The sequence below is a fragment of the Solanum verrucosum genome, unplaced genomic scaffold (assembly GCF_900185275.1).
Source record: "Solanum verrucosum unplaced genomic scaffold, falcon-dt-bn FXZP01000060.1, whole genome shotgun sequence".
NCBI classification, from domain to species: domain Eukaryota; kingdom Viridiplantae; phylum Streptophyta; class Magnoliopsida; order Solanales; family Solanaceae; genus Solanum; species Solanum verrucosum.
In genome coordinates, this window is record NW_026020129.1 from 4,131,650 (window position 1) to 4,159,605 (window position 27,956).

Here is a 27,956-nt window from a genome sequence, read left to right on the forward strand (position 1 = left end):
AACGGAGGGTATCTAGACCTTTTCAAATAGCTTAGGGGCAAAATTTGACCCTTTACCCTTCTTTAAATGATCGCAATCCATATGGAACTGAAAGGATGAAAGTGATTTGACCAATCTTATTAATGCCATAAAAATTTACTCGCATCCGATATTTATAATATTATGAGAAAATCCTTGTCATGACCTCAAGTAACTTATGAACTAAATCAAAAGTCAATATATATATACGAGTAAATGTTTTTGTTCTACTTGGACAGTACAATTTTTCCACAACACCTCAGATTTTACTCTTGCACCTAGTGATCAGTAGAGTGAGTTGAAAACCATGATATCTCACGTTAAAAATTTAATGAAAACAAAAACACTTAGTGATATCTTCTCATCTGTTCAAACTTTGGTGGACAAAATAATTACCTGGTACTTGTGCTAGTTAGAGATAGCAGGTACCTCATGAAACTAGTCGAGCAGGCAAGCTGACCCGAATACCACTTTTATCAAAAGAAGAAAAAGAACTAGGATAAGTCTTGAGTCATCATTAGGCATGTCTGTCTAAACCAAGTTCAAGATGGCCAATTTAAGTAAAATACAATATACAACAATGATATCTTCCCTTTACTGTCTTCATGTAGGCCCAGAAAATCATTTCACTAAAGCTTTTGGCTTTTCTAGTTTTCAAGGTAGGCATAGATGAACATGGCACCCCACTTCTAATTCTGGAATCATGAGAACTCCCAAAACAAAAGAAGAAGTTACAGAACTAGCTCAAAGAAAGATAACTGACCTGGCAACTCTTTATAGAAAGGTTTCATTAGCTGGTTGCAATCATGCATGAGATGAGTATGAAAGAAACTCCCACTTCACTGCAGTGATGATTACCTGCAAATATCAGCATGCGTGCTTTGTGTAAAGTTAAGACACAAACTATATATGCACAATTTAGAAGCTTCCACTAGAATTGTAATGATGGCTCCATGGGATCACCAATATACATATATATAACAATTAACAACAATAATATAACCCGGGGTGATCCTACAAATGGGGTCTGGGGAGGGGAGTGTACACTGTACACAGCCAGACAACCTTACCCCTACGTTGTGAAGGTAGAGAGACTGTTTACGATAAATCCTTGGCTCAAATAAAGCATATCAAATAGGCATATATATAAGGATCACCAATGTCACGAGGACTCCACAGCTCCACTGTTCAACAGGATATAAGAAGCTGAAGAAAGAAATACCCTTACTGGATGATAATAAAACAATAATGTTTTTCTGAATTTTTCAAATTTGGCTGTTCGACAACCAGGGAGGCCCTTTTGGAGGAGCCATTCCCTGCTGTCCCTTGGTCAGCAATCGAACAGCCACTGACAACCAACGAGTTCGGGATTGGGACCCATGCCTAACCTGCATAGCCAGTTTTCAGAAGTTATGGAGCCATTTTACCTAGGTTTCCTCGACTGGCCGTGAATGACACTCAGACTGCATTTTCACAGATTGCCAGGACCACACTGGAAACCAGCATTTTCTGGAATTGAAAGCTTAGAAATTTGGATTTGTATCATACAGCAAGCAGTATATGTGTAAAACATGTTATATGAGTCTGATGATTATCAGATACAAAATTCATGCTTCGTGGGTTCGAACGAGTAAACAATATACAGAACTAGAAGATGAAAAAATATTTCTTGTTGAAGTACAAAAGAATATCTCTAGCTATTAATAATATGGTATTTAGACTCCACATAGCTTTCTGTCTCCCATAAAAATGATCCAAAAGCAACTGCCTCCAGCACCAGCATTGTCAAACCAGAGTATGTAACAGACAGAACTTCATCATTAGATACATCTAGGGTACCATCACCAGAAACTTTAATATCAGGCCTTCCAAACAATGCTTGCGTCTGCTTTTCAATCACAGTAACTGCTTCCTTTGATCTTAAGGTTGCATATCTCTGTAATGTGTCCGCATCCAAATACATCACATAGGATCTCAGCCTCTCTGGTTTACCCTCAATATCAGAAACTGCAAAACCTTCTCTGTCACCATCTTCAGGGTAAATTTCTATCAATGAATCTGGATCCCATAGTTGTCTCGGTGCTGCTGGCTCATCAGGATTTGTTGAGATCTGGAAACTCTCAGGAGGCTTACTCACCGATCTCTCAAGTTGATAACGTTCGTCAACCCTTTTGAGGAAATATCCATACATAATAGAAGCAGCATAGAGCTTACCAAGTTTGATTTTGCTCATTTGAACAATGCTATCCAGAGGGCCCACAGCACGCTCACCGAGAACTATAGATATGTGACTGATGATCATTTCAAATGCATCAGGGGAGTGTACGGATTCTAGCTTCTGCTCTTGATTTGGCCAATAACCCACATTTCCAGTAGGATCTGATGTTTCAGATATTTTTGGGATCATTGAAATGTCATTGTCTACAAATTTATGTACAATTAAGCAGTACAGAATCTCCTCTAATATTTTCCGCCTTTCTTTCTCTCTGACTTCAGCTATTCTCCTGAAATTCAAAATGTATTTATATGAGTCATATCATAAATAGACTTGGCTGTTTTGTTTTCTTTTGGGCAGGAAAACAATAGCTGAATATGTCACCCTAAGCAAACATAAAGAAGCAAGGTCAAGTAAATTACTTTTGGAGGACATCTTTGGTTGAAGACTGGTCTTCCTTTAACTGGGCATCTCTTTCATTCTGAAGGTTCTCCAGCTGCTGTTCAATAGCTGCAGGGAGCAGATGGGGATGGGTTTGCAACATCTGTGCTAAAAATTGACCAACAGCTGACTCCAACTGAACAGGAGCAACTGGGACCAAATCACCTCCTGAACTTCCTGACGCTGTTGCTCTTATCGTCCAGCTTCTGGTTTGGGCCTTTCCTAGTCCAATTCCTAGCCTCGGGACAGAAAAAGATGGAGAGCTCTGCAGAAGGAAGTAAGATTACTATAGGCAATAAATGTAAGATAGCTAAGGTACTTAGGAAATTTCTCCTGTGAGATACTGGAAGCAAGAAAGTACTACACCTTCGTGACCCTCCATCAAGAACATCAACATACAATTGTATAAACAGCTAAATGGTCAAATTGAGCTGTTCTTTTTTACTGCTTGAGGAAAAATGTATCACATGAAGCTGCAGAGAATACAATGACACACATACTATTAACCACACGAGCCTCCCACCCCAAAAAGGAAGGGGTAAACAAGGAAACAGCCCTTAAATCAGTCATCAGATTAAATGTTCCCAAATTCCATCACTCAAGCATACAAAACGGCACAAATAAAGTCCAAATTTTTGAATTCAAAATAAAACTTAACTTTTAGTCATAGATATATTTACAGGAGAAAATGCAAATTTTATATCTTTTCAGCTAATGAAATAAGTTTTCAACACAAACAAGATGATTCATGCACTTATTAGCCAATCTTTCTAAAGTGCAAAGCTAAACAAACAATCCCGAGAAGTTATCTTTACACAATTTAAGTTTATCAAACCACACGATGTTCAAGAACAAGTGATATAGCTTGAAATGTTAGTGATAGGTTACCTCTGTATCAGTCACTTTCATGCTCCTAAAAGACTATTTTTATTATTTTACGAATTCAATGTCAGTTACATGAAACAAATGCAACTTTAAATCGCTGACTCAGAGAGATATTTATAATCTGGCACCGTGAAATAGATCTACCTTAAGGATTTCCAAATTGAAAATATACCAATTCAGCCTACTTGACGTAAGCCCTTTTATTTTTTTAATAATGGTAACAGTGTATTCATCAGCTTAGGGAATGCTGGCCAGTGCCACCATATTTACAAGTTGTAAGCAAAGACAAAAAGTTGTTCATCTTACAAAAATTAATCGCAGATCTTCCCAAGGAACATATGAAATCTACCAAGGATTCATCATCATCTACAAAGCTTTCTTTACACCAAAAATATAACAACAAAATACATTTTGACTTCAATCTGTCTATACCTCTGTGCACCATATGGACAATGTGGACGAAGAGGAACTCCAGATATTTCGAAGGTAAACAACTGCACTTCATTATATAAAATCTACATGTCTATAATTTCTATCATTTTGGCGTAAAATGAACGATGTGTATCATTATGACAATCTTTTGGACTTCATTGACTCCTTGTATCATAGATAGAGGAGCTTACATCCTTTACCATGTTTATATTTGCACAGGGCCAAACAAAGGACTGAACATGCCGATTCCAATTAGGGATCATGCATCCTATTTTCATGTTTAACTTTAAGAATTGATAATCACCATATGGTTCATTACAAAGAGATACATGCAATGTCCAAGTGCTCTGAAAGCCTTTTTCCTGAAACACTTCCAAAGGTTCAAAGTACTTAAGACTATTTCCCAACTTATTTCCTCAACAACTGTAAGTATCATCATGCTAGACTATTTTAATTCAACATTTTCTTGCAAAATTGAAGAGTAAGCAAGTATTCTTTCTCAAATCTAAGAACTGATGAAGTTTGTATTCAAGCCAAGTGAGGCTACCAAACTGCTCTACCCCGCGCCAAAGATAAGAACTGAAAACTAATAGAACAAGGATTAAATGCGCCCCTCCACCCTATCGTGGATACCATATTAAGCTTGGGGCATTCTGAGTACATTCCAATCTGCATTATGTTCGTCATGAAGCTTTTATATATAGCTAGTCATGAAGCTTTAATCAAGGAAGTAGTGCACACCATATTTCTACATCACCTTTGCAATAATTCTGGTAATCCAAATGGTTATTACGCACATTCTCTCTTACGCCATAGTGTTCATTAACATTCCTATAAAGGAGGATGTATTCTGGTTCAATTAATTTTATAATCTAACAAAATAATTATCTAAACCGCAGCCACTGGAATCTCTTTCTTCTATTGTGTATTTCTCTAATGAATACTCAATCAAATTATGTTGTGAGCTTACGTAATCCACACTAATTAGCATATGTGGATGCCCAATCAATTGTTTGAATTGGACCTTGTAGGCTCACTCTTCAACCAAAGTTCTATTTTCAACTAAAATAGCAATAGTAAACAAATACTATCAATTTCTAACTTCATCAAATAATGTTCATAAACTCGTAGTTTCTATTAGCACTGCGAATCTACGATTGTTTTTCCATACCGAAAGCATATTTCTTCTTCTCTTTGTTTTTTCTTTTATACTTGCATTAGAAAGCCAAAATAGACATACATGAAACTATTAACAGCAAAAAATAAGAATCTCATCTTACTTTGGAGAAAGAAGGAGAGAGAAGGGATTTGGAGTCGGAAAATGCATAGGAGTGTTTCAAACCGCCGGCAGCTGACGGAAGAACAACGGACACGTCAGCGAACATTACAGACACTTGCGTTAACTATTCCGGCGGCTGAGGGACCGGTGGTTTCCCGGGGAACGGAGGTGGAGATTCGGAGAAGTACGGAATCTTCTAGTGGCTACTGCGTCTGTTGCTAATTCAACGGTGGAGCCGCAATTTTGCTGATTTTATGAAGAAGGCATTGGTTGGTTACGTGGCATTAAAACTATAAAAGTATCTAATCTTCTTTCTAACTTCTTTCTCTTTAATTTTTTGAGAAAATACATCATTACCCTTTTTAACTATAACATTTTTAAAAAAAAGACACTCAAACTTTACAAAGGTCCTAGCCCCCTTAAACAATTTAAAAGTGGTAAAAATATCTCATTTTTCGGTCAACCCCAAGTATAAGAAAGGAAGTACATACACACACCAATCAATACTTACCACGTGTCAATTAGGTTAATTTTAAAATTTTATTTTCATATATGTTATTTCTTATTCATTTTTAAAAAATAAATAAATAATTTATCTTTTCTTCTTCAAAAATAATTCAACACCAATAGTCGTTCTTTACCCGGCGGCGACAATTCTCTCGCAAAGCCGCCACTGCTATAACATCAATAACACGTCTCAACAAATGGCTAGGCAAATCTATACGAGCAAAATTTCTTCTATTTTCTCCCATGGTTAATCTTCTTTTTGTGTAATTTTTGCTCGAAATCAAGATGTGTTGTATCTGCAAAAATTGGAAGTCTCTCTCTAATTCAGATAGGGTATTTTCTACTTCGTTTGAACATGACCCCTGGCGATTCCCTCTCCGTCTTTCGTCATCGCTGTCGCGCTTCTTTCCGATCTTCCTCCACCACCTCACTCCGCTTTCATCTCTTTCTCTTTCAACAATCTCATCAATTTTCTTTGAAGTTTTGGAGTGGAAATTTTCTATGACCGCTAATTTATTTTTCAGTGCAAGCATTGCAACTTGTTCGTCGAAGTGCCAATAGGTCCCAATTGCAATAATACAATAAAACTTTTTTTTTCATCAAGTAACTGGAATTGATCAATCGAAAGATTCAGTCTTTCTCCTACCAAAAGGAAAGAAAAAAGAAATAAGGATTTCCCCTTTGCTTTGACAATGGAATTCTTCCCCCGGTCCCATTCATTTTGCATTATTTTCAGAAAGTGATCCTACCAGTTTTGAAGAAGCTGTTAAAGATGAAAAATGGCAAAAGACAATGGATGAAGAAATGGCAGCAATTGATAGAAATGACACTTGGGAGATGACTTAGCTTTCAAAAGGGCATAAGACAATTGGTATCTAGTAGATATACAAGAAAAAGATGAACAAGGAAGGTAAAGTCGAGCGGCACAAAGCACGCTTAGTAGCTAAAGGCTATAAGCAAGAGTTCGGTGTGGACTAAAAAGAAGTTTTTGCTCCGGTGGCACGACTTGGCACTATCAGATTAGTGATAGTTTTGGCTGCTCAACACTCATGGCCCATTTTTCAAATGGACGTCAAATCGGCCTTCTTACATAGGGACTTGGATAAACAGGTATTTGTTGATCAACCTCCTGGTTATGTCAAGGTTGGAGAAGAACATAAGGTGTGTAAATTAAAGAAGGCATTGTATGGACTAAAACAAGCTCCACGAGCTTGGTATAGTCGTATAAATACTTATTTTTCGAAGGAGGAATTTAAGAAGTATCAATATGAGCACACACTCTTTACAAAGAATGATGATAAAGGAAAAATGCTCATTGTTTGTTTATATGCGGATGATTTAATTTATACCGAAAATGACATCTCCATGGTTGAAAGTTTTAAGAAGTCCATGATGGTTGAATTTGATATGACGGATATTGGAATGATGCATTATTTTCTTTGCATTGAAGTCGTTCAATCTGCTGATGGAATTTTCATCACACAAAAAAAGTATGCTCAAGAGATTTTAGACAGGTTTCAGATGAAAAGTTGCAACTCTGCCAGCAGTCCCACTGAGTTCGGATCAAAGCTCACTAAAGAACCTGGAGGAAGAAGAGTTGACAACACTCTTTACAAACAAATAGTGGGAAGTTTGATGTATTTAACGGCCACAAGGCCTGATATTATGCATGATGTAAGTCTTATTAGCATATACATGGAAAGTCCCAAAGAGATGCATCTTCTAGCCGCAAAGAGAATTTTTCGATACTTGCAAAGAACTACTAATTATGGTCTGTTCTACACAAAAGGAGAAAAAGCAGACTTAGTTGGCTTTACTGATAGTGATTTTGCTGGAGCTTCAGATGATCGAAAGAGTTTCATGGTCTTCGAGAAAGCAATCAATTGTGACTTTATCAACTACAGAAGCTTACAATAAAACAAACAGAGTAAAAAGAAAATCATATTTCTAATTAAATAAATGCTAAAATAAATAAACTAATAATTTTTTGTTTATCTCACTCGCTAGTGGTGAGTGAAATACACTTTGTGTGCCACGTAGGATTATTAGGGGATAATTAATCCACTCTGAAAAAAGAATAAAGGGGTATTGGGACCCTTTTAAAGTTCAAGTGTCTTTTTAAAAAAAGCGTTATAGTTGAATAGGGTAATGATGTATTTCCTCTTCTTCTTTTTTGACGTAATACATAAATATGCCCTTTAACTTTGCCTCATTTTATATTTATGTCCTTCAAATGTGTATTGTGCTACATAGGATTAATGTGTCTACTTGTTTAACTTTATACAAGTTTAAGTATCTATTTGTGCATACCCAAAGTTTGAAGGTATAAATGTGAAATGAGGCCAAGTTAAAAGGCATATATATGTATTATGCCTTTTTTTTTTTTCCTATGTTAATATCAAATCATATGCTATATTTAATTATACAATTATAATTTATAATAGGTATAATTTTTATGTAATGAACGGAATTGATTAAAGTATTTTTCTCTTTAAGAGCTCTCGTGTCAATCACTTCTATTTCTCTCGTTAGATTGTCTGTAGCACAATCCCAATTCAATTATTTTCTAATAATCTTATTCATCACCAATCACATTAATTGGTTGACCAACACTATAAGTGTTATTGAAAAATCATAGAAATGAAATGGATGTAGTACTAGCTATGGATTAAAGCATGTCCCTCTTTTGAGAACTCTCGTGTCAATCACTTCTATTTCTCTCGTTACATTGTCTGTAGCACAATCCTAATTCGATTATTTTTCTAATAATCTTATACATCATCAATCACATTAATTAATTGACTAACACTGTAAGCATTGTTGAAAAATCATAGAAATTAAATGAATGTAGCAGTAGCTTCTTGGAACCCCAAAGTTAATTTTCTGCTAAACTAGCACTAACTCTTCAATATATTATGTTCAAATTACTAGAGTTTTGTACCTACCAAAATCAATTACTAATATTTTTTGCTACCAGAGTAGATTCATTTTTCTTTCGTAGTTTGGTGTGGCTACTTCACTTTCATATTTCTTTTCTCGAGCTACTTGATATGTTTTTCCTTGAATTAAGAGTCTAGCTAGAGATGACAGTAGGGTGGTGCGGGTTAAACTTAACCCGCAAAATTTTTAATCCACCCTGCCCCGCATAAAAAAAAAAATTCATTTTCAACCCGCCTCACCAAGCCCCGCATAGACCCTCACCTCATGAATCCACCCGCCCACATAATTTTTTTTTAATATTTTCTTTTTCTAGTTAAGTTTGATACTAAAAATAATATTAATTAAAATAAATTCATTTTTTCAAGTTGTATTGATTTGATAGAATAATGACTTCGAAATTTATTTATTAGAGGGAAATTGAAAAACATGTAAAAAATTGTATTATTCATTTAATATCTTGAATATTTTAGTAGCTTTAAAGAAATTATCTTAATAAATAATGTTCTATCACTCTTATTAATGTAAAAAATTAAAATTAAATTTGAACTCACATAGAATCACATATACCCGCCATCCGCCCCGCCCCATATTAGTTTTTAAAAAAACCCAATTCAACCCGCCCCGCATCCCATCTGCCCCACACAACATATCCTTAAACCCGCCCCGCCCCCATCCCTAGGTCTAGCAGAAACATCTCTACCTTCCAATGTAGGGAATAAGATCTTCGTACATCCTCTCAAACCCCACTTGTGAGATCACAAAAGGTATGTGGTTATTGTAAAAATTATTGTTGGATCAAGTTTCCCAGTAAGAGCACCATTCACTTTTTCAAAAGAACAGAACATCTTTAAAAGTTGAAATTGAGAAATGCCACTAACAGTAATCTGAGGGAAGCACAAAGGAAAACAGAGACACCACCTATTAGGCACAAAACTATCACGCGCCACCGGTCACATACTCTACATATTATCCAGTTGAAAATGAGAAATGCCATCAACTATTTCATCAGTACATACAAATTTGAGCAAAACAAAGACACCACCTATTAGGCACAAAACTATCACGCGCCACCCGTCACATACTCTACATATTATCCAGGTTTCTCGACCATAAAAGATCGGTCCAAACTGAGAAACAATGGAAAATATTGGACAATGAATCCTGATACTAAAAAGCCTCACATTTCATAGATTTTTAAACTACATAAATATGCAAATTAAAGACTGTTGCTACTAAGTTTGTTAGGTTAAGCCTATTTTTCAATCCATGATAATCTAGCCAGAACTTCACTGACCACCCTGTTTGGGTTCTGTTTGTGATGAATGCTGGGTATCTTTGTTTAGAGGTATGTCATTTCTACTAGGTCTTGGATCATCTCGGCCTGGAACTTCACCAAGTCTCTCCTGCAAAGTCAAATCCAGTGACTATGACACACAAGTGTCTAAAAGTAGATACAGGTAAAAGAGAAGTAGCAATTCAACTCACTTCCGCAATTAGAAGGTATTAAATAAAGTGAGCCAAAAATTGAAATTAGTGTTAAACCATGACACAGTCCACTTCATGTAATTATTGCAGGCTGATTGGTTCTGCAACTAGGAAACATTATTCCTTTGACCTTTCTGCTCTCAGTTTCTTTGTTGGGCTATTAGTAATTGGGTGACAATTATTGAATTTATCTTTCTTTTTTTTTTCATTTGAGAGAACTAAAGAAAGGAAATGAGAAAATACCTTAAGAGAAGCATTCTGAGAAGCAAGTTGGTCATGCTCACTCCTTAGACGACTCAGTTCTGTTCTAAGAGAGGCATTTTCTTCCTTTAGAACTTCAGCACGCTGTGCTAGTTCATCACACTCTGCCTGGCCCCGAAAGGCAAAGTGGAGTCAGGGGTCAATCCAGAGAGACAAAGAAACAAGAGAGGAATTATCTGTACCTGCTTCCGTAGCCTAGACCTACGTGCAGATTCCCTGTTGGACTGCTTTCTTCTCTGCCTCTTGAGCTCCCTTTCATCCTAAATTCAAGGAAAAGAAATATCATCAGTTAATATGGACTAAATTACAAACAAAAAGGAAAATCAAAGGAGACATGTCCACAGTAAGAAACGGCAGAAAGGGACATCCAAGGGGAATGCATTTAGGATGTTCCACCCTGAGTACCCAGAAAAGCTGCACTACCCAGGCAAAACATCTGTGACTTTTACAAAATCTCTATGTGTGAACAAATTAAATGGGTTCTACCAATAATCCTATGAGGCTATGACAGGCCATATTGTACACTATTCATATTCCTCCCATGTAACTGAAGTACATGCTCTTAAAGTGGGTGTTTAGCATGATGATGAACATTAAGAGCACCTGCATATATTCAAATCTAGAACCAGAGTCTTGTTTTATAATGCAAAATGCAAATACAGAATTAATCCGCCACATGCTAAGTTAAAGTTGGCAAAGAGGGAGAATGTTAAGAAGAGAAAAAGGGATACCTGAATCCACATTTGTGATTGGACAATATCCCTTGATCCAGCATTAACTACTCCTCCAGCAACTGAAGCAGACGGTACCTTCCCATGGATTGCAGGAATATTCGGTGAAGCAGCGGCATTCCAGTAGTCCATACCAATATTCAAGTTGGTTGTGGGGCCAGGAACACTGCCAGCACCCACAGCAGACATTGGCATAATTGACATAGTTTGGTTGACCAATGAATGAGGAGCACTAGTTCCTCCATTCTGAGAACTATGAGCAGAATTGCCATTTTGAGATGCTTCTTCCGCTGTTGAAGAGATGTCATACTTCTCATCAGATAATGCAATTCAAAACTTATCATAAAACGTTTAAAGCAAAGTCATACCACCAGACCTGAATCTTGCCTGCCTGCTGACTTCATTGGTGACTCCTACACACAAGTAACAAGAAAAATCAAAGATGGTACCAACTAAGTAGTAAATAGGACAACACTGTTTGCATGCATACCGACTGCAATGGTAATGAACGGACCAAAAATCTATGCTCAAAAGACTGAAATTGATGCATTAAGATGGAAAGCCTATTTAATAGTATGCCTAAACAAGATTTTAAGTAACAGTAATCCACCATAAAAACTGCCAAGGATGAAATGACATAAATCAAAATATCCACCATACGGTACCCACATTTTGAGAATTTGCATCACTTCCTTCGCTTGAGCCTTCGCTTCCACTCTCGGCACTGCAAGCCCAAAATTGGCAAATTGAAGGTCAAACTTCTCAATAACTGACAGTACTTTCATTTTAACTTTAACGACCTACAGAATCATGCAGAAAATGCAGAAACAAATAGCCATCTCTTCCTACATTGTGAAGTGACCACACGTTATTGGACATCTTTCTAATTATGGCAGGATTGAGTTGGCAATGCCAGGAAAAGCCCTGGACTGTTGTCAAGTTACACAGAAGAGGATCAATAGATCAAAAAAGATGGAGCGAACTACCAGATTGCATATGGTGCACTATACGGAGGTGGAGGAATTCAAGATGTTTTGAATATAAGGGCAATCAATCAAAAAAATAAAATAGAATTGTATCATATTGTTCCTTTTTTTATATAAGGTAAATAATTTGTTACCAATTTGTGAAACCCCGTATACAAGAAATATACCAAAAGAAAGAGAACCCACACCGAAATATGGTTTCTCAACTAAAGAGATATCTTCTATACAAATAGGGACCTCATGAGAACACCAAAAGAAAACTAGAAACAAAAAACTAGTTTTCAATTTTACAAAATCTTATTCCACCCCTTCAAATGTCCTCATATTTCTCCCTTTTCAAATAACTCACATGATTGCTAAGGGGGCAGTACTCCATGCCCTTGGACTTCTCTTCCCCCTCCTCTGAGTCCCAATTTCGCAATGGCCCATTGACTTTGCCCAGCATCACACATTGCATCCCAAGAAAATTAAAGGCCATCCTCCATAATTGATTAGTCCTTACAACGCAAAACAAGATGATTTACATCTTCACCTAAACTGTTGCACATGAAACACCAACATAGGTGATCCTCCGCTATTTCAATTTTTTTTGTTGTCAAAAGCACACTCCTTTTCGCCAACCATGCAAAGAAACATACCTTTCTCAGTGCTCTGTGGATCCAAATAGAACCATGAGGCGAAGTATGTTCCTCTCTCACCTATAACCTCTCTTTTTTTTGAGATAACCTATTGTAATAGGATTTGGCAGTGAATAATCTATTTACACTTTCCCGCCAACTCCATACATCCGATGTATTGTTTAGTGTGTCCAGCCATACAATATCTTGATGAAATTCATCCATCTCCCAATCTTATATAATATCTCTGTGAAATTCTTCGATCTCCCAATCCTATACGTTCCTTCAGAATCTTAAATCCCACCCGCTTGTGAGACTTAAAAAATTGGTTTGATTAGCATCTTTCTTTGGCAAGACACTCTATATATGCTGAGGAATTCCTCAACCCATTCTCCCAGCACCACTTAAGCACCAAAAAACTAATCTTGTTTCCATCCCTATGTAGGTAGAAAGGGTGCTTTTGATCATACTTCCCTTCACCCTTTTGACAAGTACCTGATCCTGCTAGTCATTTCTTTACTCTCTCTCTATAACTGAATTCCACACTGGAAAATCTTTGCTAGACTCAACCAATGTTAACTCCAGATAGGTAGTAGATACAGTACTCACCTTGCAATTCAGCACCTGCGCGGTCTCTTTGGTGTTATCCACTTATCCCACCGGTGTGATCTCACATTTTTTAAGATTGATTTTAAGGCCTAACACAACCTGGAACTGACAAAAATCTGTCTCAAGAGATCTAGCTAGGATACCTCTGCATCACAAAAGACCAATGTTTCATTTGCAAATAAGAGGTGCAACTGTCGCATTACTATACCCATTAAAAGAAGCGTCAAAGCCCTTCTAGACCTCCAAATGACTGTCCTATCCATCATTTTGCTCGAAACTTTCATCACCAAGACAGAGAACCTGGCATTAAAAATGCAAAACGTAATCCATCTCATCTGCTTGTCCAAAAAATCCATCTCAAAGCTTTCATCATGTTGTTCCATTTCTGGAGCAAACAGGAATATATAGATGGCACAGAGTCTCTGTTGAAAGTACTAGAGTCTCTGTAAGGAAGAAGATAGTTTACTAGTTTCAATATACCGCAAATATGGCCAGCACAACCCTTTGCGCTTTTGAAGTTATAAAAATTGTTAACATCTCACAAAACAATCATGCAGATTAAGCAGAAGCACCTTTTCACGTCAATAGCAAAGATGTCCATGGGCTGAACCAATTCACCAAATAAATTCTGCACTTTGACACAAAAAGAAGAGAAAAAAAACAAGGGTGGGGTTGTGTAGACAGACTACTAGTGGCTTCTTCCACAGCTCGAACTTATGACCTAAAGGCCACACAAAGACAACTTAACCGTTGCTCCAAGACTCCCTTTCCAAAGAAAAAAAAAGAGTATATGACATTATTACATTCTTTTGGTAGTAAATTCCCAGCCTGGCTAAGGTTATGACAAGATAGTTTTGGTTTTTTTTAAAACCGATAACCTTACTCTATATATCCACAGGAATACTACAACCAAACATTGTAGTTCCCCTTCAAAAGTATTACAATCTATCAAAAGTTCAAAACTAAATTTGTCGCCTACAAACAATCTAGAACATCAAATATGTCTTCTGTTTGAGCTAATAAATTATGTTTACCCCAAAAGTAAAATAGAGCTAGACACTTCATACATCCTGAAGACTGTTTTGTACATTTTCAAAGCTCCTATTGTTTCTCCCTTTCCAGATTGACCACCAAATGCATGCTGGGACAATCTTCCATCTCTCCTCATTTGTAACATTTCCATCCCTGTTCCAGCTACCAAGTACTCCTCTAATACATCCTGGTTTCACCCACGTGATCCCCTTCAGGCTAGTGAACATTCTCCATAGTTATTCTGTCCATTTACAATGTCAGAAGAGATGGTTGACTGTCTCAGCTTGCTCCCCACGCAGATAACACCTAGAGGCCAACAGATAACCTCTCTTGTTCAGATTCTCATGTGTTAGAACAACTTCTTTTGCCAGGAGCCAAGTAAAGCAGTTCACTTCATAAGGCACCTTTGGCTTCCATATCATCTTCCATGGCCAATCTTTCTCATGTCCCCCTGTCCTGTTAAGGTCCTTATAGGCAGACTTGACTGAGAAGTCACCTTTGCTAGCCTCCTGCCATAATAACGCACCAATTTCCTCAGCAAGACTTGTGTGAACTACTAAATGGCTGAGCAGTTCTGTCACATTTTCAATCTCCCAGTCATTTAGTTGTCTTCTTAGGCCTATGTTCCAACCCTGTTCAGTCCACATATTAGCTATAGTTGCATGTTGCCATTGGAATAGTGTAAATAAAACAGGCCGTGCTTGTCTCAAAACTATTGTCCCATTCCACTTGTCTTCCAAGAAGGAGGTCTTCCTACCATTTCCTACATTCACTCTAGTTCTTGCTTGTATCAATGGCCATAGAATCCTGGTGTCCCTCCATACAGTGTAATTATATGGAGTAGTTACTTGTGTAGTTGTGTTGTAATCCACTTGTCCTCCATCCCATATTTAGCAGTAATCACATCCTTCCATAGCATGCCATCTTCATTTGCAAACTTCCATAACCATTTCAACATCAAGCTTTCGTTTTGTTTCTTCAAGTTCTTGATACTCAGACCCCTGTTTCCTTGCTCACTATTAATTCCTCCCACTTGACTAAGTGAAACTTTCTCTTGTCTTTACTACCTTGCCATAGGAATTGCCTGCTCAGAGCATCAATACATTTGAATACACTAGCTGGCATAGGAAAGACAGATGTCACATAGGAGGGAAAAGCATTAAGTACACTATTAACTAGTGTCAGTCTTGCCTCCTAATGACAAGTATTGACATTTCCAATTGGTAAGCCTCTTCTCACACTTCTCTAATACTCCATTCCAGATCCCTTTTAATTTGCTTTTGGCCCCCAAAGGCATGCCTAGATAAGTAGTTGGAAGATCACCAACCTTTCCACCTAAAGTATTAGCTAGGCCTTCAATTGCATTCACTGTGTTGATAGGGTAGACAAGACTCTTCCCCCAATTAATATGCAACCCTGACACTGCTTCAAATATCACAAAGATTACCCTCAACATCCTGATTTGGTCATGTACATCCTCACAAAATACTAAGGTGTCATCTACATATTGGAGGTGTGTGATTTCCATATTGTTTAAGTCACCTACTTGGAAGCCCCTGATTCAGTTCTTCTCTTTTGTTGTGTTAATTAAGTTGCTCATACCTTCCATAGCAATAATGAATAGAAATGGAGATAGAGGATCTCCCTGCCTGAGGCCAGTGTTATTAAAGGCGAAAAGCGCAAAAAAGCTCTAAGGTCTATGGGGGCTTTAAGCGCAAAGCGCAAATAAAGTGTGGATTTGAATGAAAAAAGGTGCAAAGGGAGAGAAGAATACAAATATATATGTTTAGTCCAAGACTAATAATTATAAACATGAATGACAAATATATGACCACAGAAATTGAAAAAAAAAATTATGAGAAAGTGAAATATCAATTATTTAGTTTCACTTCTTCATAAGAGGCTCATTGGCAAGGAAACATTTGCCTTAGAACCTTAATGACAACACTAAAGCGCACATAAAGCGAGGCAAAGCTCTCAACACGAACACTGCCTGAGGCCTCTTTGAGAGGAAAAAAAGGCCATTGGGAGCTCTATGAATGCAGTCCCAATAAACCCTACTTCCAAGTTTTAACTAAATATTTTTTATGGCATAAATTATCCAAAAACGAATCTAGGAAAATCATAATACACAAGCAGCTAGAAAAATAAATGAATAATTAAAGGGAGCATGAAGGCTTTGGTCCAGTAGAAAGAGTGCAGCACGTGATGCGTACAATAAGCATTTGTCACAAGTTTGAACCCTACTATAGACGAACTCTGGTACTTATGGAGAAAGGTAGAGGTCCGAGGCCATCATTTGTCGAGTTCCGAACTATGCCCCAAATAACCAATGCAGATCTCTTGGTAATAAAAAGAGAAAAAAAATAAAAAATTAAACCAAGCATGAACTGGAGACATGATGATGGAACAACCTCAAAAGATTTCAACAAAGCATGCATTCTAGAATCTTGATAGATCCCATGAGACCAATTACCAACTAAGGTGAATACTTTATTCATCTACTAACCGTCTCAGTCAAGCTACTTATGTTTAGCAGAAAGAAATAATCAAGGCAACTTGCATGAAATGCTCAAGTAATGTAAACCAATTCAAATACAACCTATCCTCCGTGTTTATACATGTTCTTCAGTCTGAACGACTTTCATATCAGAGCAATATTTAAGTACATTTTAAGTTCAAGGGTAATGCCCCCAAGGCCTAGATCGAGTGGCAAAAGGGTGGAGGATTTGTGGCTTAGATCGCAAGTTCAACCCCACACCATGCAAAGCAAAGCCTGGTATTTAAGTGGAGAAGGGTAGAGGGGCGGGTCCATTATCCACCGAGTTTAGAAAGTTGTGATTGGTCCAAAGGGCGGGTCCCAGATGGATTTCTCGATTATCAAAAAAAAAAGTTAAGAAGATGGGAAAAGCTAAAGGATGAGGAGACGGGTGTTAATCCTCATCTCCATGTGGTACTATCGTTCTGCATGTCTTTATTTTACATGAATTCTTCCTTCCGAATGATTTATTCAGTTGAGTATCGCCATACCTTTTAGAGTAGACTCCATTTGCAGATGCTCCAGACGTTTTACCAAGTTCGTTGTTCTTGCCTGTAATCATATTCAAACTACCCAAGCTTCCTTTAGATCTTTTAATGGGCAATTTCTCCTTTACCTCAGATGATTTACCATCTAATTCAGCATTGCCAGAGGTGTTAATCTACAAAATTCATAAATCAGAAGCAGCATGAAAAATTAGAAATTTAAACCATTGGTGTTAATCTACAAAATTCATAAATCAGAAGCAGCATGAAAAATTAGAAATTTAAACCGTTGGTGTCATTGCATAGATTCAGTGAACATATCTAGCTTTGGACTTACTGCAACTTCAGCAATGCCGTTTGGAGATGGCATCGCAAAGGGGCTGAAGGGGTATGATCCCTGATTAATAAGGAAAATATTGCATGTAAGCAAAATAAAATGTGAGCAATGTGTAGCAAACTGAAAACTACTAGGGAAGAAGAAGATACCGGAGGAATGGATGGATGAGCATATATTCCACCATGGGGATACATTGCGACATAAGGATGTGGTGGAGTACCATAGGGTGGCATAAGATGCTGAAAAGGGGGAAAACACAAAATTGGTAAGAAAAAAAACAGAAACTTGTATGAGTTACATCCTCAAAATAATTGCACATCTTTTTCCAAATAAATTCAAATAAAAAACAGATTTAGTAACTTTTCGCATATGGCTCCAGATGGTTGAATCTAGCAAAATTTACCAGAAACTCTCTATTTTTCAGAACCATGGAGATGCAGGAAACAAGAAACCAGCACAATATTTGAGCAGAAAAATAATCAGACATCCTTGTAAACAACTTCATATTTGTGAGCTTTGCATAGCCGATCTGAACTCAGATAAAGGAGGAGGATTGTGGAAGATTTATACAACATCAAATAGTCAAAACATGACTGATCCCCTAAATAGAATGGATATAGAGTAACCAGTGAATAATTAGTGCCAGGACATGAGGATGCTTAAGAGCAAAGCTCATCAGCGATTATAAAACAAGCTTCCTGAAATTCTGTAAAGTACAGGCCCAACTTGCTCCTAATTCAAATCCAGAATTGGTGATTGCAAGCACCTTTACATTGCCTATCACAGACTAATACCACATATATCCATCATTATCATAACATTGAACTCTATACAGCATTATGAACCCCAAGCAGGTGATCCTAAAATATCCAACAAACATGCTTGTTAATGAAGATGTGATGACTAAACTCCCTCATGCACAGCCAGCAGATCTAACTTATGAAGGAAACACTAAACATACCATGATTCATAATCCACCATACCTGAACTCCCCACATGTAAGGGTGTGCTTGAGGACTTGAAGCCATGAACCCATGTGGAGGCATCGGTGAATATCCCTGCATGAGGATAATCCATGTCCTTTGACTATCAACAATAAAATTTCAACAGATGAAGTAAAAGACTGAGTAACAATGCTACAGAGAAACTCAACCTGAAATCCGGGCCAGTCTGGATTTACTGTACCAGTAGCAGTAGATGAAGCTTGCTCCTAAATGATGCAAAATAGAAAAATGATGCTATGGATTAAGGCTAGCTCATATGTTATATAAATAACTCTGGTTATTAAAAGAAGAACGAAAGAAAATAGTTACCTGTGAATTAGGAGTCTTCGCCTCCTTTGACTCCTTTGACTCCTTTGCCTCCTTAGAGGATTTGTCAATATCACTGCTCCCCATGGCTAAACTGCACCACTACCTCAAAAAATTCCTCAAACCATCCTGTCATGCAGACTAAAAACACATAAATGAAGTTCCTCATGAAAATTAGCTGAAGTTCTCTTTTTCTACACGCACACAAATACAAGGCATGAATCTACATGTCTCTTAAAGTAAAGCACAAACTAGACCAAAATTTCATCTTTTTCAACACACACAAATCCAAGGCATGAATTTACATGACTGAAAGTAAAACACAAATTTGACCAAAATTTTATATTTTTTCAACATACCCAAATCCAAGTCATGAGTTTACATATGTCTCAAAGTAAAACACAAATTAGACCAAAAATTTATCCTTTATCACCACACACAAATCCAATGCATTTATTTACACATGTCTCAAAGCAAAACACAAATTAGACCAAAATTTATCGTTTATCAATACACACAAATCCAAGGCATGAATTTACATGTGTCTCAAAGTAAAACACAAATTAGACCAAAATTTTCATTTTTTCAACACACAAATCCGAGTCACGAATTTACATATTTCTCAAAGTAAAGCACAAACTAGACCAAATCCAAGTCATGAATTTACATATTTCTGAAAATAAAACACAAAATACAACAAAATTACCACAAACTAACACATGAGCAAAGACGGACACGACCTCTACCAAATTTGCAAAACTACACCAAACAATAAATATAAATCAGCATTACTCGTTCATCCCAAGTGTCCGTTCACACAGATTTGCTATCTACCTAACTGTAATCTCCAAAATCCGAACTGAAAAATTGAAAACTGTCTACAGAAAACCATAAAAGCTCAAAGTCTACGTCCAGTTTATGCAAACAAGAAAAACGACTAAACCCACAAAAAAGACCTCTAAAAACAAATAGGTGTAGCTCGGTTGCTGAGCTGCCCACACCCTCACCCTAGTGGTGGGGGGTCGAACATCCCCTCCCCCGCCCTCCAACCCCCAAAAAGTGACCTTTAAACATGTAAAGCTTCGTAAAATCAATTACCGGGAAGATAAACAGAGACACCAGTGAATCTGAAAATTTGGGTCTGCTTCAGCTGTAGTATAACTCCGAGAAGGACTGGTTTTAACTTGAACAGCGTACCCAACGATAATCAAATGGAGTGAAATTGAGGGAAAATTCCGAAAAAATGGAAGATTAAGAGAGAAATAGGGGAGAATTTTTAGAGAGAGAAAGTTAGGAAGTTAGGGCTTTGTTTTGGGGGAAAATTGGCCAGACGGAGCGTCACTGTCCCGTCGATTTGCGGAGGAGTTGTAATTTCGATCGATCGTTGAATTGATTAGTGACGTGGCGCAATTGACCGTGAGGTGGACTAATTTCAACGGCTCAGATTCGTTTATGTATTATTATGTTTTTTTTTTTTTTTCAGTAAATAAACTTTGTACAACGTTTATTTGGACAACAAGATCGAAACAAAATAAACCTGGAAAACGGGTCGGGTTGGCTACTTGGCCTATGATTCTTTGGTTTGATTTTATCATACTTTAGTTTGATCTTTCGGATTTTAATTTTGATTCAGTTCAATTATTTTCAACTTCATTTTGTTTTGATTCAATGTTTTCAAAATGATTTTTCGGTGTGAATGGAAAAATAAAATGAGGATCAAATCAAAGTATAAGACACTTAAAAATTAAAATCATGTTAAGTAATGATGTGTCGCACCATGAAACACTTGTGCTGAAAAGACCATATTTAGAACATTGTGTCTCATACTATTGCTCGAGAAAAACAAGGACAAAGATATGTTCTTTTACATGATGTACATCGACAAAAATACATATGAATTCCTCAGGAAAATTAATATTTGGAGTTAACTATCTGAATTGTAAATATGTTGCTACTTTGATTTGTTTTTGGATGATCTAAATGTTGCGTGACTTTTGTTTTTTATTAAAGAAATGCCCTTATATATATATAATTTAATAAAAAATAAATATTTAATAAAAATTCGATTTTTTGGTGCACCGCAGTACCGAGACCCTTATATTAAACACCAAATTAAAGAATCAAACTTTTGATTTAAAAAAAAAATCCAAATCTAATCAAAAAATCTAAATTAATTCAATTCAATATGATTTTTCGATATCTATGTTTATCCTTACTTAATAAAGAAAAAAATCAACACATGCCCTTATTAAGAAGGGATGGTGTAAAGCTTTTGGCTCTGTGGAAAATATAATTTCTATTAGTGTGCATTTGGCTAAGAAGATAAGAAAATAAAGATTTTTTTTCTCTTAAATACAAACAAATGATTTTTTTTCCTATTACGTTGATTTAATTATAATATAAGGGACCAATTTACATGAAAGAAAAAAGAAGTGTATTGTTATGTAATTTTAATAACCTCATGCCCCATAAAAGGAAACTTCCCACAAATTTGCTTCCTGTTGCAATAGAAAGAAAAAAGATAAAATTTTACTACTTGGATGTTTTTAGGTCCCAAAGATTTGGGAGTTGTTATTACCCGCCAACATCCTCTTGGCTTAGCTCATTCTTAATTCTCTCCTACAACAGGTACTGTTTTTTACAGATTGGAAATTGAGCCCGTAAGTAAAAACATATACTTTCTTGAAAAGTTGTGATTTTTAACTTGACCCCATGTGCCTATTATTGTTTCTTGAAAAATTCCCCTGACCCTAGTGAAAATTTGTGATTTTGTATGTTTATTCATGTGGGTATAGACTATAAAGTAATCGTCTTGTTCTAGTTTATGTAGGGTAGGTCTGTTAATTTGATTCTTTTGGCAACTGAGCATATGTTAATTCATTGTTTGCTTCAGTTTTGATAATGGTGGGAAGTGTATTTTTTTATTTTGTTTTTGTGAAAGAAAAGATGCAATTTTTAGTTGATGACCTTTTAGGCTTGTTTATTTATTTATTTATCTTAGAATTTGGCTTTGTGTATACTTCTTTACAGATATCAGTATTGGAGGGTGAATCTTATACAAGCCAGCACTGAAAATGGTTTCTGAATTAATAAATGCCAACCCTGTTGTGTATGAAAAGAAGGAGCGGCGAGATAGAGGTGCCAGAGCTGTTCTGGATGAATATGCAGCTGAACCTATCGACCAGCTAGAAATTTTTGATATCCTTCTGAATGATTGCATTCTATGGTTCTTGTGCTAACTATGATTGAAATTGGATGTTGTTCTTAATTTGTTATGCCAGGCTTGAAATTAATCTTTATATGTTAAGGGAATATCTATGAGGCTAGAACTCATCCACTTCAGAATATGATCATTCAGATTCAAAGGGCAGTACATATTACCCATACAACCAGCACACTAAGTTTCTGTGTAGCATTAACATATTACACTGCAAAATACCTAGAGGAGGTGTTTAAATTTGCAAACTAGAGTTGATTCCTTATTCCCTTATACTAGTTGTTTGTGATATTTATTGTTGTGCCATGTAGTTCAGTGTGAAAGATGAAGTGAAAAATCCTTTTGTACCTTGGTGCACGAAATATGTTTATAAGATTTCTCTTCTTTTTTTTTGATGAAGGCTTATAAACTTAAGCTTTCTCTTTTCTGGTATGATAAGATTGATTATTATTTTGTCACTCTATTATTTTGGCTAAATCCCAGAGAATGAAGTTGGATTGAAGTAGCCAGTACTGAAAGAGGGGAAATATAGTGGGATAAGTGTACATGTCAGTCACGAAGCTCCATTTCTGTAGAAACATGATGATAGCTATCTTTATTTTGATTTTTCTGAAAGCCTTTCACTAAAGAGGTTGACATATGATTTTCTTGTCCTTATTTTGCTTTTCCCTGGATTTGTGTGTGGGGTGGGTGGGTGAGGGTGGGATGGGGTGAGGAGGGCATGCATTATTTGCACCTTCGATATTTGTTTTACATTTTTGGAATCGAAGTACACATTGTTTTGCTATTCCTAGAAAATGGTAGAATATATTAGGAACAGATGTCATGAAAAGCGTTAGGGTCATGCTGCCTTCAGTTCTGATTTGAGGTGATACTGTACAATCAGTGACCAACTATTTTGTATACTTCCTATTCAATTAAAACATGGATCAGTCCAACCAATTCCTTCCACATAATTCCAATATTCACTTTACCCTGCTTGATGAACCTTTGCATAGTTTCATACTTTTCCCTTGCTTCAGAAATGCCAGCGTTATTCAGCGATTAATATGAGTATAATACCTTTGATTTTGTATTTTATAGGATTCCTTCTAACTATTTTCCAGCCTGTTTGTTCATTGTATCATTTCGAAGAGAACTAAGCAAGTATTAAGTTTCATTTGTCAGGGAAACTTCATAGTAATGAAAATTTAATCATTCCTTAACATTCTTACACCATATTAGAGATATAAAAGATCCAGAGCATCCCTATTCTCTGGAAGAGCTGAAAGTTATAACAGAAGATGCGGTTGACGTAGATGACCAGCGAAGCTATGTAAGGTGAGAAAATGAATCCACTTCATATGTTTCTATTTTGATTCCTAATAGGTGGCATTTTTGCATTGTCTAAGAAGAGGAAGTTCTTGATTCAGGGTCACATTCACGCCTACCGTGGAACATTGCAGCATGGCGACTGTTATTGGATTATGCTTGCGTGTGAAGCTTATGCGAAGTTTGCCTTCCCGTTATAAGGTGCTTTATCACCCTTCTGTTCTGATTCAACACACTCATAATGTTACACATCTTATCCTGTAAAACTGATATTACAATTGATAGAGGGTGCCTGCTGAGAAGTCCTCGTGTTGCATCCCTCCTTTCAGCTTTTAAAAAAAGATATTACAATTGATAGAATGTTATGCTAAAAATTGATGTGATATTATGACATTATTATAGAAGTCAATAATTCCCAAAAGCCATGGAAAAGAGGCTATACCTGTAGAGCTGGGCGAAGCATTGATGTCACAGGCTGCTATGTTTGTGTGTTTTCTTAGAACTATTAAAGACTTCAACCTGAAAGTTTTTTCTTCGGCACCAGTTGAGTGAATCTTCAGGCGCATATCATACACTTGGGATTTCATTTTCAAAATATTGAGCGATTTGCAAATGTGGTTACCTTTTTGTTGAACCTGTTATTACTGGGCATGGGTAGATTCTATTCAACATGACAAGTGTCATCAGTAGCTTATATCTGGCTTTTATTTGGTTCTACCAAGCCACCACTAAAAAAATTAATTCAACCAAGCTGTTACTTCAATTCCGGTACGTTGAGTATATAAATGGATAGGCTTTCTTTCACAGCCTAAATGATACACAGAGTAAAGGAAAACACACACACACACCTCCTTCTGGTTCTTGGCTTCTTACTACTCTTAACTTAAACATCCCTCAGCTGTGTGGCATTTTGTAGCTTCACTGTAGATGCCTGGTAAGATCGTAATCAAATCATTATATCAGAAATAGTTGAGAAACTTTGAGCCGCGTTGTGCTGGTTTTCAAAATCACAGCTGACTTTGTATTCTGGATTCTTCTATCCCCAGTCCCTTCCAAGTTCTTATGAGTAGTTGATGACAACTGCACTTAGTTCTGGTTTAACTCCATTATTGTTAGGCCATATATGTTTCTTTCTAGATGCTCTAATGATATTCGATCTTATCACCTGTGGCTGCGGGTTTGTTTCAATTGAGAGGGACGTGGAAAGAATAAAAGCCATAGGGAAAAATGTTGATAACAGTAACTAAATCAGTGAATTTGTGTTATGTCAAGTTATGTTAAGTTGTTTATCACGATCTTCTAAAAAAAAAGTACTAGTGAAGGAAGACTTACTCCTTTGCATATTGTAGCGAACAGTGTCGTTTTTTCCTTACTTCTTTCAAGCAGATCATAATCACTTAGAAGTGTGTGTTAAAGTGATTTCATTTACACCTCTCACAGAAAATGTGGTTTTCAAAGTATTTAACCACTTTCTAGCATTGAGAAAAACAGTCCAACTGTTTGTAACTAGTTTACTATAATTATTGTCTGAAACTTTAATTTCAAACCACCAAGTGGTCACAGTTTTTGACAAATTTTGATTCACCTTGCTACTCTTCTAAACGGTGGTGTTTGGGCCAGCTTGCAAGCACATCAGCTAATCTTTTCTTCTTGTGTCTTAATGTTTGTATACCCCTAAATGTTTTTAGCCATTCTATTTGGTTGTAACTTCTCCCAGCACTCTATTTATCTTGATATATTAATGAAAGTTACACTTTACCAATCAAAAGAGAAAAAAAGCTTTAGCCATTCTAAGGGAATTTTCAGATTTCTAGTTAGTGAAAAGAACAGACTTTTGAAGACTACTAGTTATTCTTTTTTATTTTTTAACAGTTCTCCTGATATGAAAATTTGCGTTGTGCTTCCTATAATTTGGGGTTAACATGGCAGCCTAACCTTTAACCCGTTAGCCAATTGAAAACTAGGTATCTAGTATTCAAATATTGAACTCTGAAGTTCTAAATTTGATACTGGAGTCGCTATCTTCCTGTCTCCCATTTATTAAACGAGTGTTTTGAGTTTGATCAGTATATTACGAAAATTCTTCTCCATTGCATACATTAAAACTATGGTTTAATATTTAGATTCTTCAAACCAATGCCAGTTCTGAATGACGCATTTTACCAAAAGATTATGAAATATAAAGACAGTACGACCTGAGTTTGACCCCCTCTTTCAGACTAACATATAAGCTAAAATCTTCTAATAAAACGTGTAGTTTCTAGGTAGTCATCATAGGCTAGGCATTCATCTTAAGGCAAAGTAATCAGTTAAATGTTTGTTTTCTTCTTATAATTCTTTAGTCTGGTTAGAGACTTGTATGTAAATGTAGAGGTAAACATGATAAATGTGTGTTTAGAGAACCTTTAGTATTAGAAAACTTCCAATTTTTCCTTACAAGACAAATTATTTAGTATTGGAATAAATGGATCTGCTGTAGATAAATGTGTGACTTAGAGCATCTTTAGTTTTAGTTAGAGAAACTCTCAGTTTTTCTTGCAATACAGATTATTTAGTTTCAGAATAAATGCAGCTGATAGAGTTGAATAAATATAGGTGATTCATATAGATGATCTCAGCTAGTATGAGATTGCAGCTTAATTGATTGAGTTGGTTGAGCAAGAGTGATTTGTAGTGGAGCTTTCAACGATTGGATTTGTTAGGAAGGGAAGCGTAGTCTATAGTAGGCTGCTTATATGTCCTATGTTGGAGCTTTATACCCTTTGTACCATCTTGATACCCTTATAATTTTCACCTTATCAAAAGAAAAAAATCTCAATAATCGTGGATGGAGAAAAAATTCCTACCCCTTTCACTCTGTACTTAAGGATAAGTTACAGATTGGATTCTCATTCTCGTTTTTGCTCTACAGTAAAGTCGTCATGATATTTGCAAAGTTCTTCTGTATAGCATCTTCCTATTCCTGAGCAAAGTAGGATCTTTTTGTCATCATAACTGCTAAGTTTTTCCTGTCCATAGCAGCTTCTCCTTTTCTTACACAAGGTAGGATGAACTTACTCTCATTTATACTAGTCTTAAATTTGGTGCTGTTTTAATTTCGGCTTGTTTGTCCTGCTAAATCTTTGAAGGTTTAGTGGTTTATTCTGTTGGCCGAGGAACAGCTAAATGAGCTCAGCAATCCAGAAAACGTAGAATTTGTTTATCTTCCTTGAGAAGTAAAAAGTTGGGCTTGGTATGGGTTGTGATATAGCTTGGAAGGTACAAAAGGAATCAGGTAGCTTCTTTTGGTTGCCAGAGATATCAATGGACTTCTGAAATTTTCTTGTGCTTAACTATTTGTGGGTTGTTCCTGCATGATATGCGTAAACACGTATCAGGCCTTTAACCCGGTCTCTTTGCAGTTTCAACTAGTTGCATTCTTAAGTACAAGAATGAAATAATGATGCAAAGACTTCTGTTGAAAGTCATATATCTTGTTGAACAATTATGCAAATATTTCAATATTGAAGTGTTTTGTTGGTAGCTAGCTATTTCCTTAAATTGTTTTCCCTGTCCACAAGTATTCGGTCTGCTTGTTTTAAACAACATATCCTTGTTGTCTTGCCAGGTTGATATTAGAGTAGCACCTGGGAGTCATGCTACAGAAGCTGCAGGTAATCTACCCATCTCTCTGTAACTGTCATACAACATCCAATTCTTTAGCTGTCACTCTGCTGGACTTCCTCCTAATTGAACCCACACAGGCCTGTATTTCTCACTTCCCTTTTTTGCGTTCACAAAAGGGCGCGTTCCTTTTAACATAGCACACGGTTTTGGCTATTATTTCCATACAAAATGTTCACCCTTTTTGTTGATATAAGTTACTACTATAACATACCCCAGTCAAAAAGAGATGGAAAGAAAGAAAACCATACAACCTTTTTGTTTATTAGTATCATAAAGCATTAGCTCTTTTCAAGAGTTGTCCGCGCTTGCTTTATATCCAGCAATTGATAATTTGTTATCTGATTGCAGTAAATAAGCAGTTGAATGATAAAGAACGCGTAGCTGCAGCATTGGAGAACCCTAACCTCGTTGACATGGTTGACGAATGCCTCGCTCCATCGTATGCATGATGAAGCTTTTGTTTAGGTGTATGGAGATCCAACCTGATTAAAGGCTTTTCCTTGAGCATGTTATATTGCCTGTTGTGACTTGTGAATGTTTTTTAGAATTCTTTTCGATTGGTTTTGTTTTATTCAATGATTTAATTTCATAGATACATTTGGGCCAACTTCACTCTCACGCCTCGTAAGAAAAAAAAAAACACTTTCTCTATC

The 27,956-nt window shown here is 36.5% G+C and overlaps 2 protein-coding genes across 4 annotated transcripts; one reads left to right on the top strand and one right to left on the bottom strand.

Moving 5' to 3' along the window:
* Nucleotides 1-1,609: 1,609 nt before the first annotated feature.
* LOC125826299 (bZIP transcription factor 16-like) lies at nucleotides 1,610-20,450 on the bottom strand. Of its 2 annotated transcripts, XM_049505620.1 has the most exons (14): nucleotides 20,208-20,450; nucleotides 19,113-19,238; nucleotides 18,953-19,009; nucleotides 18,783-18,857; nucleotides 17,949-18,038; nucleotides 17,800-17,859; nucleotides 17,469-17,638; nucleotides 11,864-11,918; nucleotides 11,571-11,607; nucleotides 11,195-11,484; nucleotides 10,646-10,723; nucleotides 10,446-10,571; nucleotides 2,656-2,939; nucleotides 1,610-2,522 (listed from the first exon to the last, which is right to left on the bottom strand). In XM_049505620.1, exons 2-14 carry the CDS (start codon nucleotides 19,194-19,196, stop codon nucleotides 1,712-1,714), a joined length of 2,217 nt encoding a protein of 738 aa, XP_049361577.1. In that variant the 5' UTR covers nucleotides 19,197-19,238; nucleotides 20,208-20,450; the 3' UTR covers nucleotides 1,610-1,711. The 2 variants fall into 2 exon arrangements, with proteins under 2 accessions (XP_049361577.1, XP_049361576.1); XM_049505619.1 differs by lacking the exons at nucleotides 1,610-2,522; nucleotides 2,656-2,939 and adding an exon at nucleotides 9,709-10,120.
* Nucleotides 20,451-21,633: 1,183 nt separating this feature from the next.
* Nucleotides 21,634-27,849, top strand: LOC125826976 (protein AE7-like). 2 transcript variants are annotated; one of them, XM_049506331.1, is made up of 6 exons: nucleotides 21,634-21,737; nucleotides 22,140-22,307; nucleotides 23,541-23,646; nucleotides 23,739-23,838; nucleotides 27,245-27,290; nucleotides 27,652-27,849. In XM_049506331.1, the coding sequence occupies exons 2-6, from the start codon at nucleotides 22,184-22,186 to the stop codon at nucleotides 27,750-27,752; spliced, it is 477 nt and encodes a 158-aa protein (XP_049362288.1). In that variant the 5' UTR covers nucleotides 21,634-21,737; nucleotides 22,140-22,183; the 3' UTR covers nucleotides 27,753-27,849. The 2 variants fall into 2 exon arrangements, with proteins under 2 accessions (XP_049362288.1, XP_049362287.1); XM_049506330.1 differs by having other exon boundaries at nucleotides 21,666-21,769.
* The last annotated feature ends 107 nt before the right edge of the window (nucleotides 27,850-27,956 follow it).

Bases quoted from the DNA above. Each gene is read 5' to 3' on its own strand.
- LOC125826976 (XM_049506331.1), top strand. From the start codon at position 22,184: ATGGTTTCTGAATTAATAAATGCCAACCCTGTTGTGTATGAAAAGAAG. The intron at 23,839-27,244 runs GTGCTTTATCAC...TTGTCTTGCCAG, and splicing joins GTTTGCCTTCCCGTTATAAG to GTTGATATTAGAGTAGCACC. The intron at 27,291-27,651 runs GTAATCTACCCA...ATCTGATTGCAG, and splicing joins TCATGCTACAGAAGCTGCAG to TAAATAAGCAGTTGAATGAT.
- LOC125826299 (XM_049505620.1), bottom strand. From the start codon at position 19,196: ATGGGGAGCAGTGATATTGACAAATCCTCTAAGGAGGCAAAGGAGTCA. The intron at 10,724-11,194 runs GTATCCCTTTTT...CCTTGAATTTAG, and splicing joins AATCACAAATGTGGATTCAG to GATGAAAGGGAGCTCAAGAG. The intron at 2,523-2,655 runs GTAATTTACTTG...TTTGAATTTCAG, and splicing joins ACCAAAGATGTCCTCCAAAA to GAGAATAGCTGAAGTCAGAG.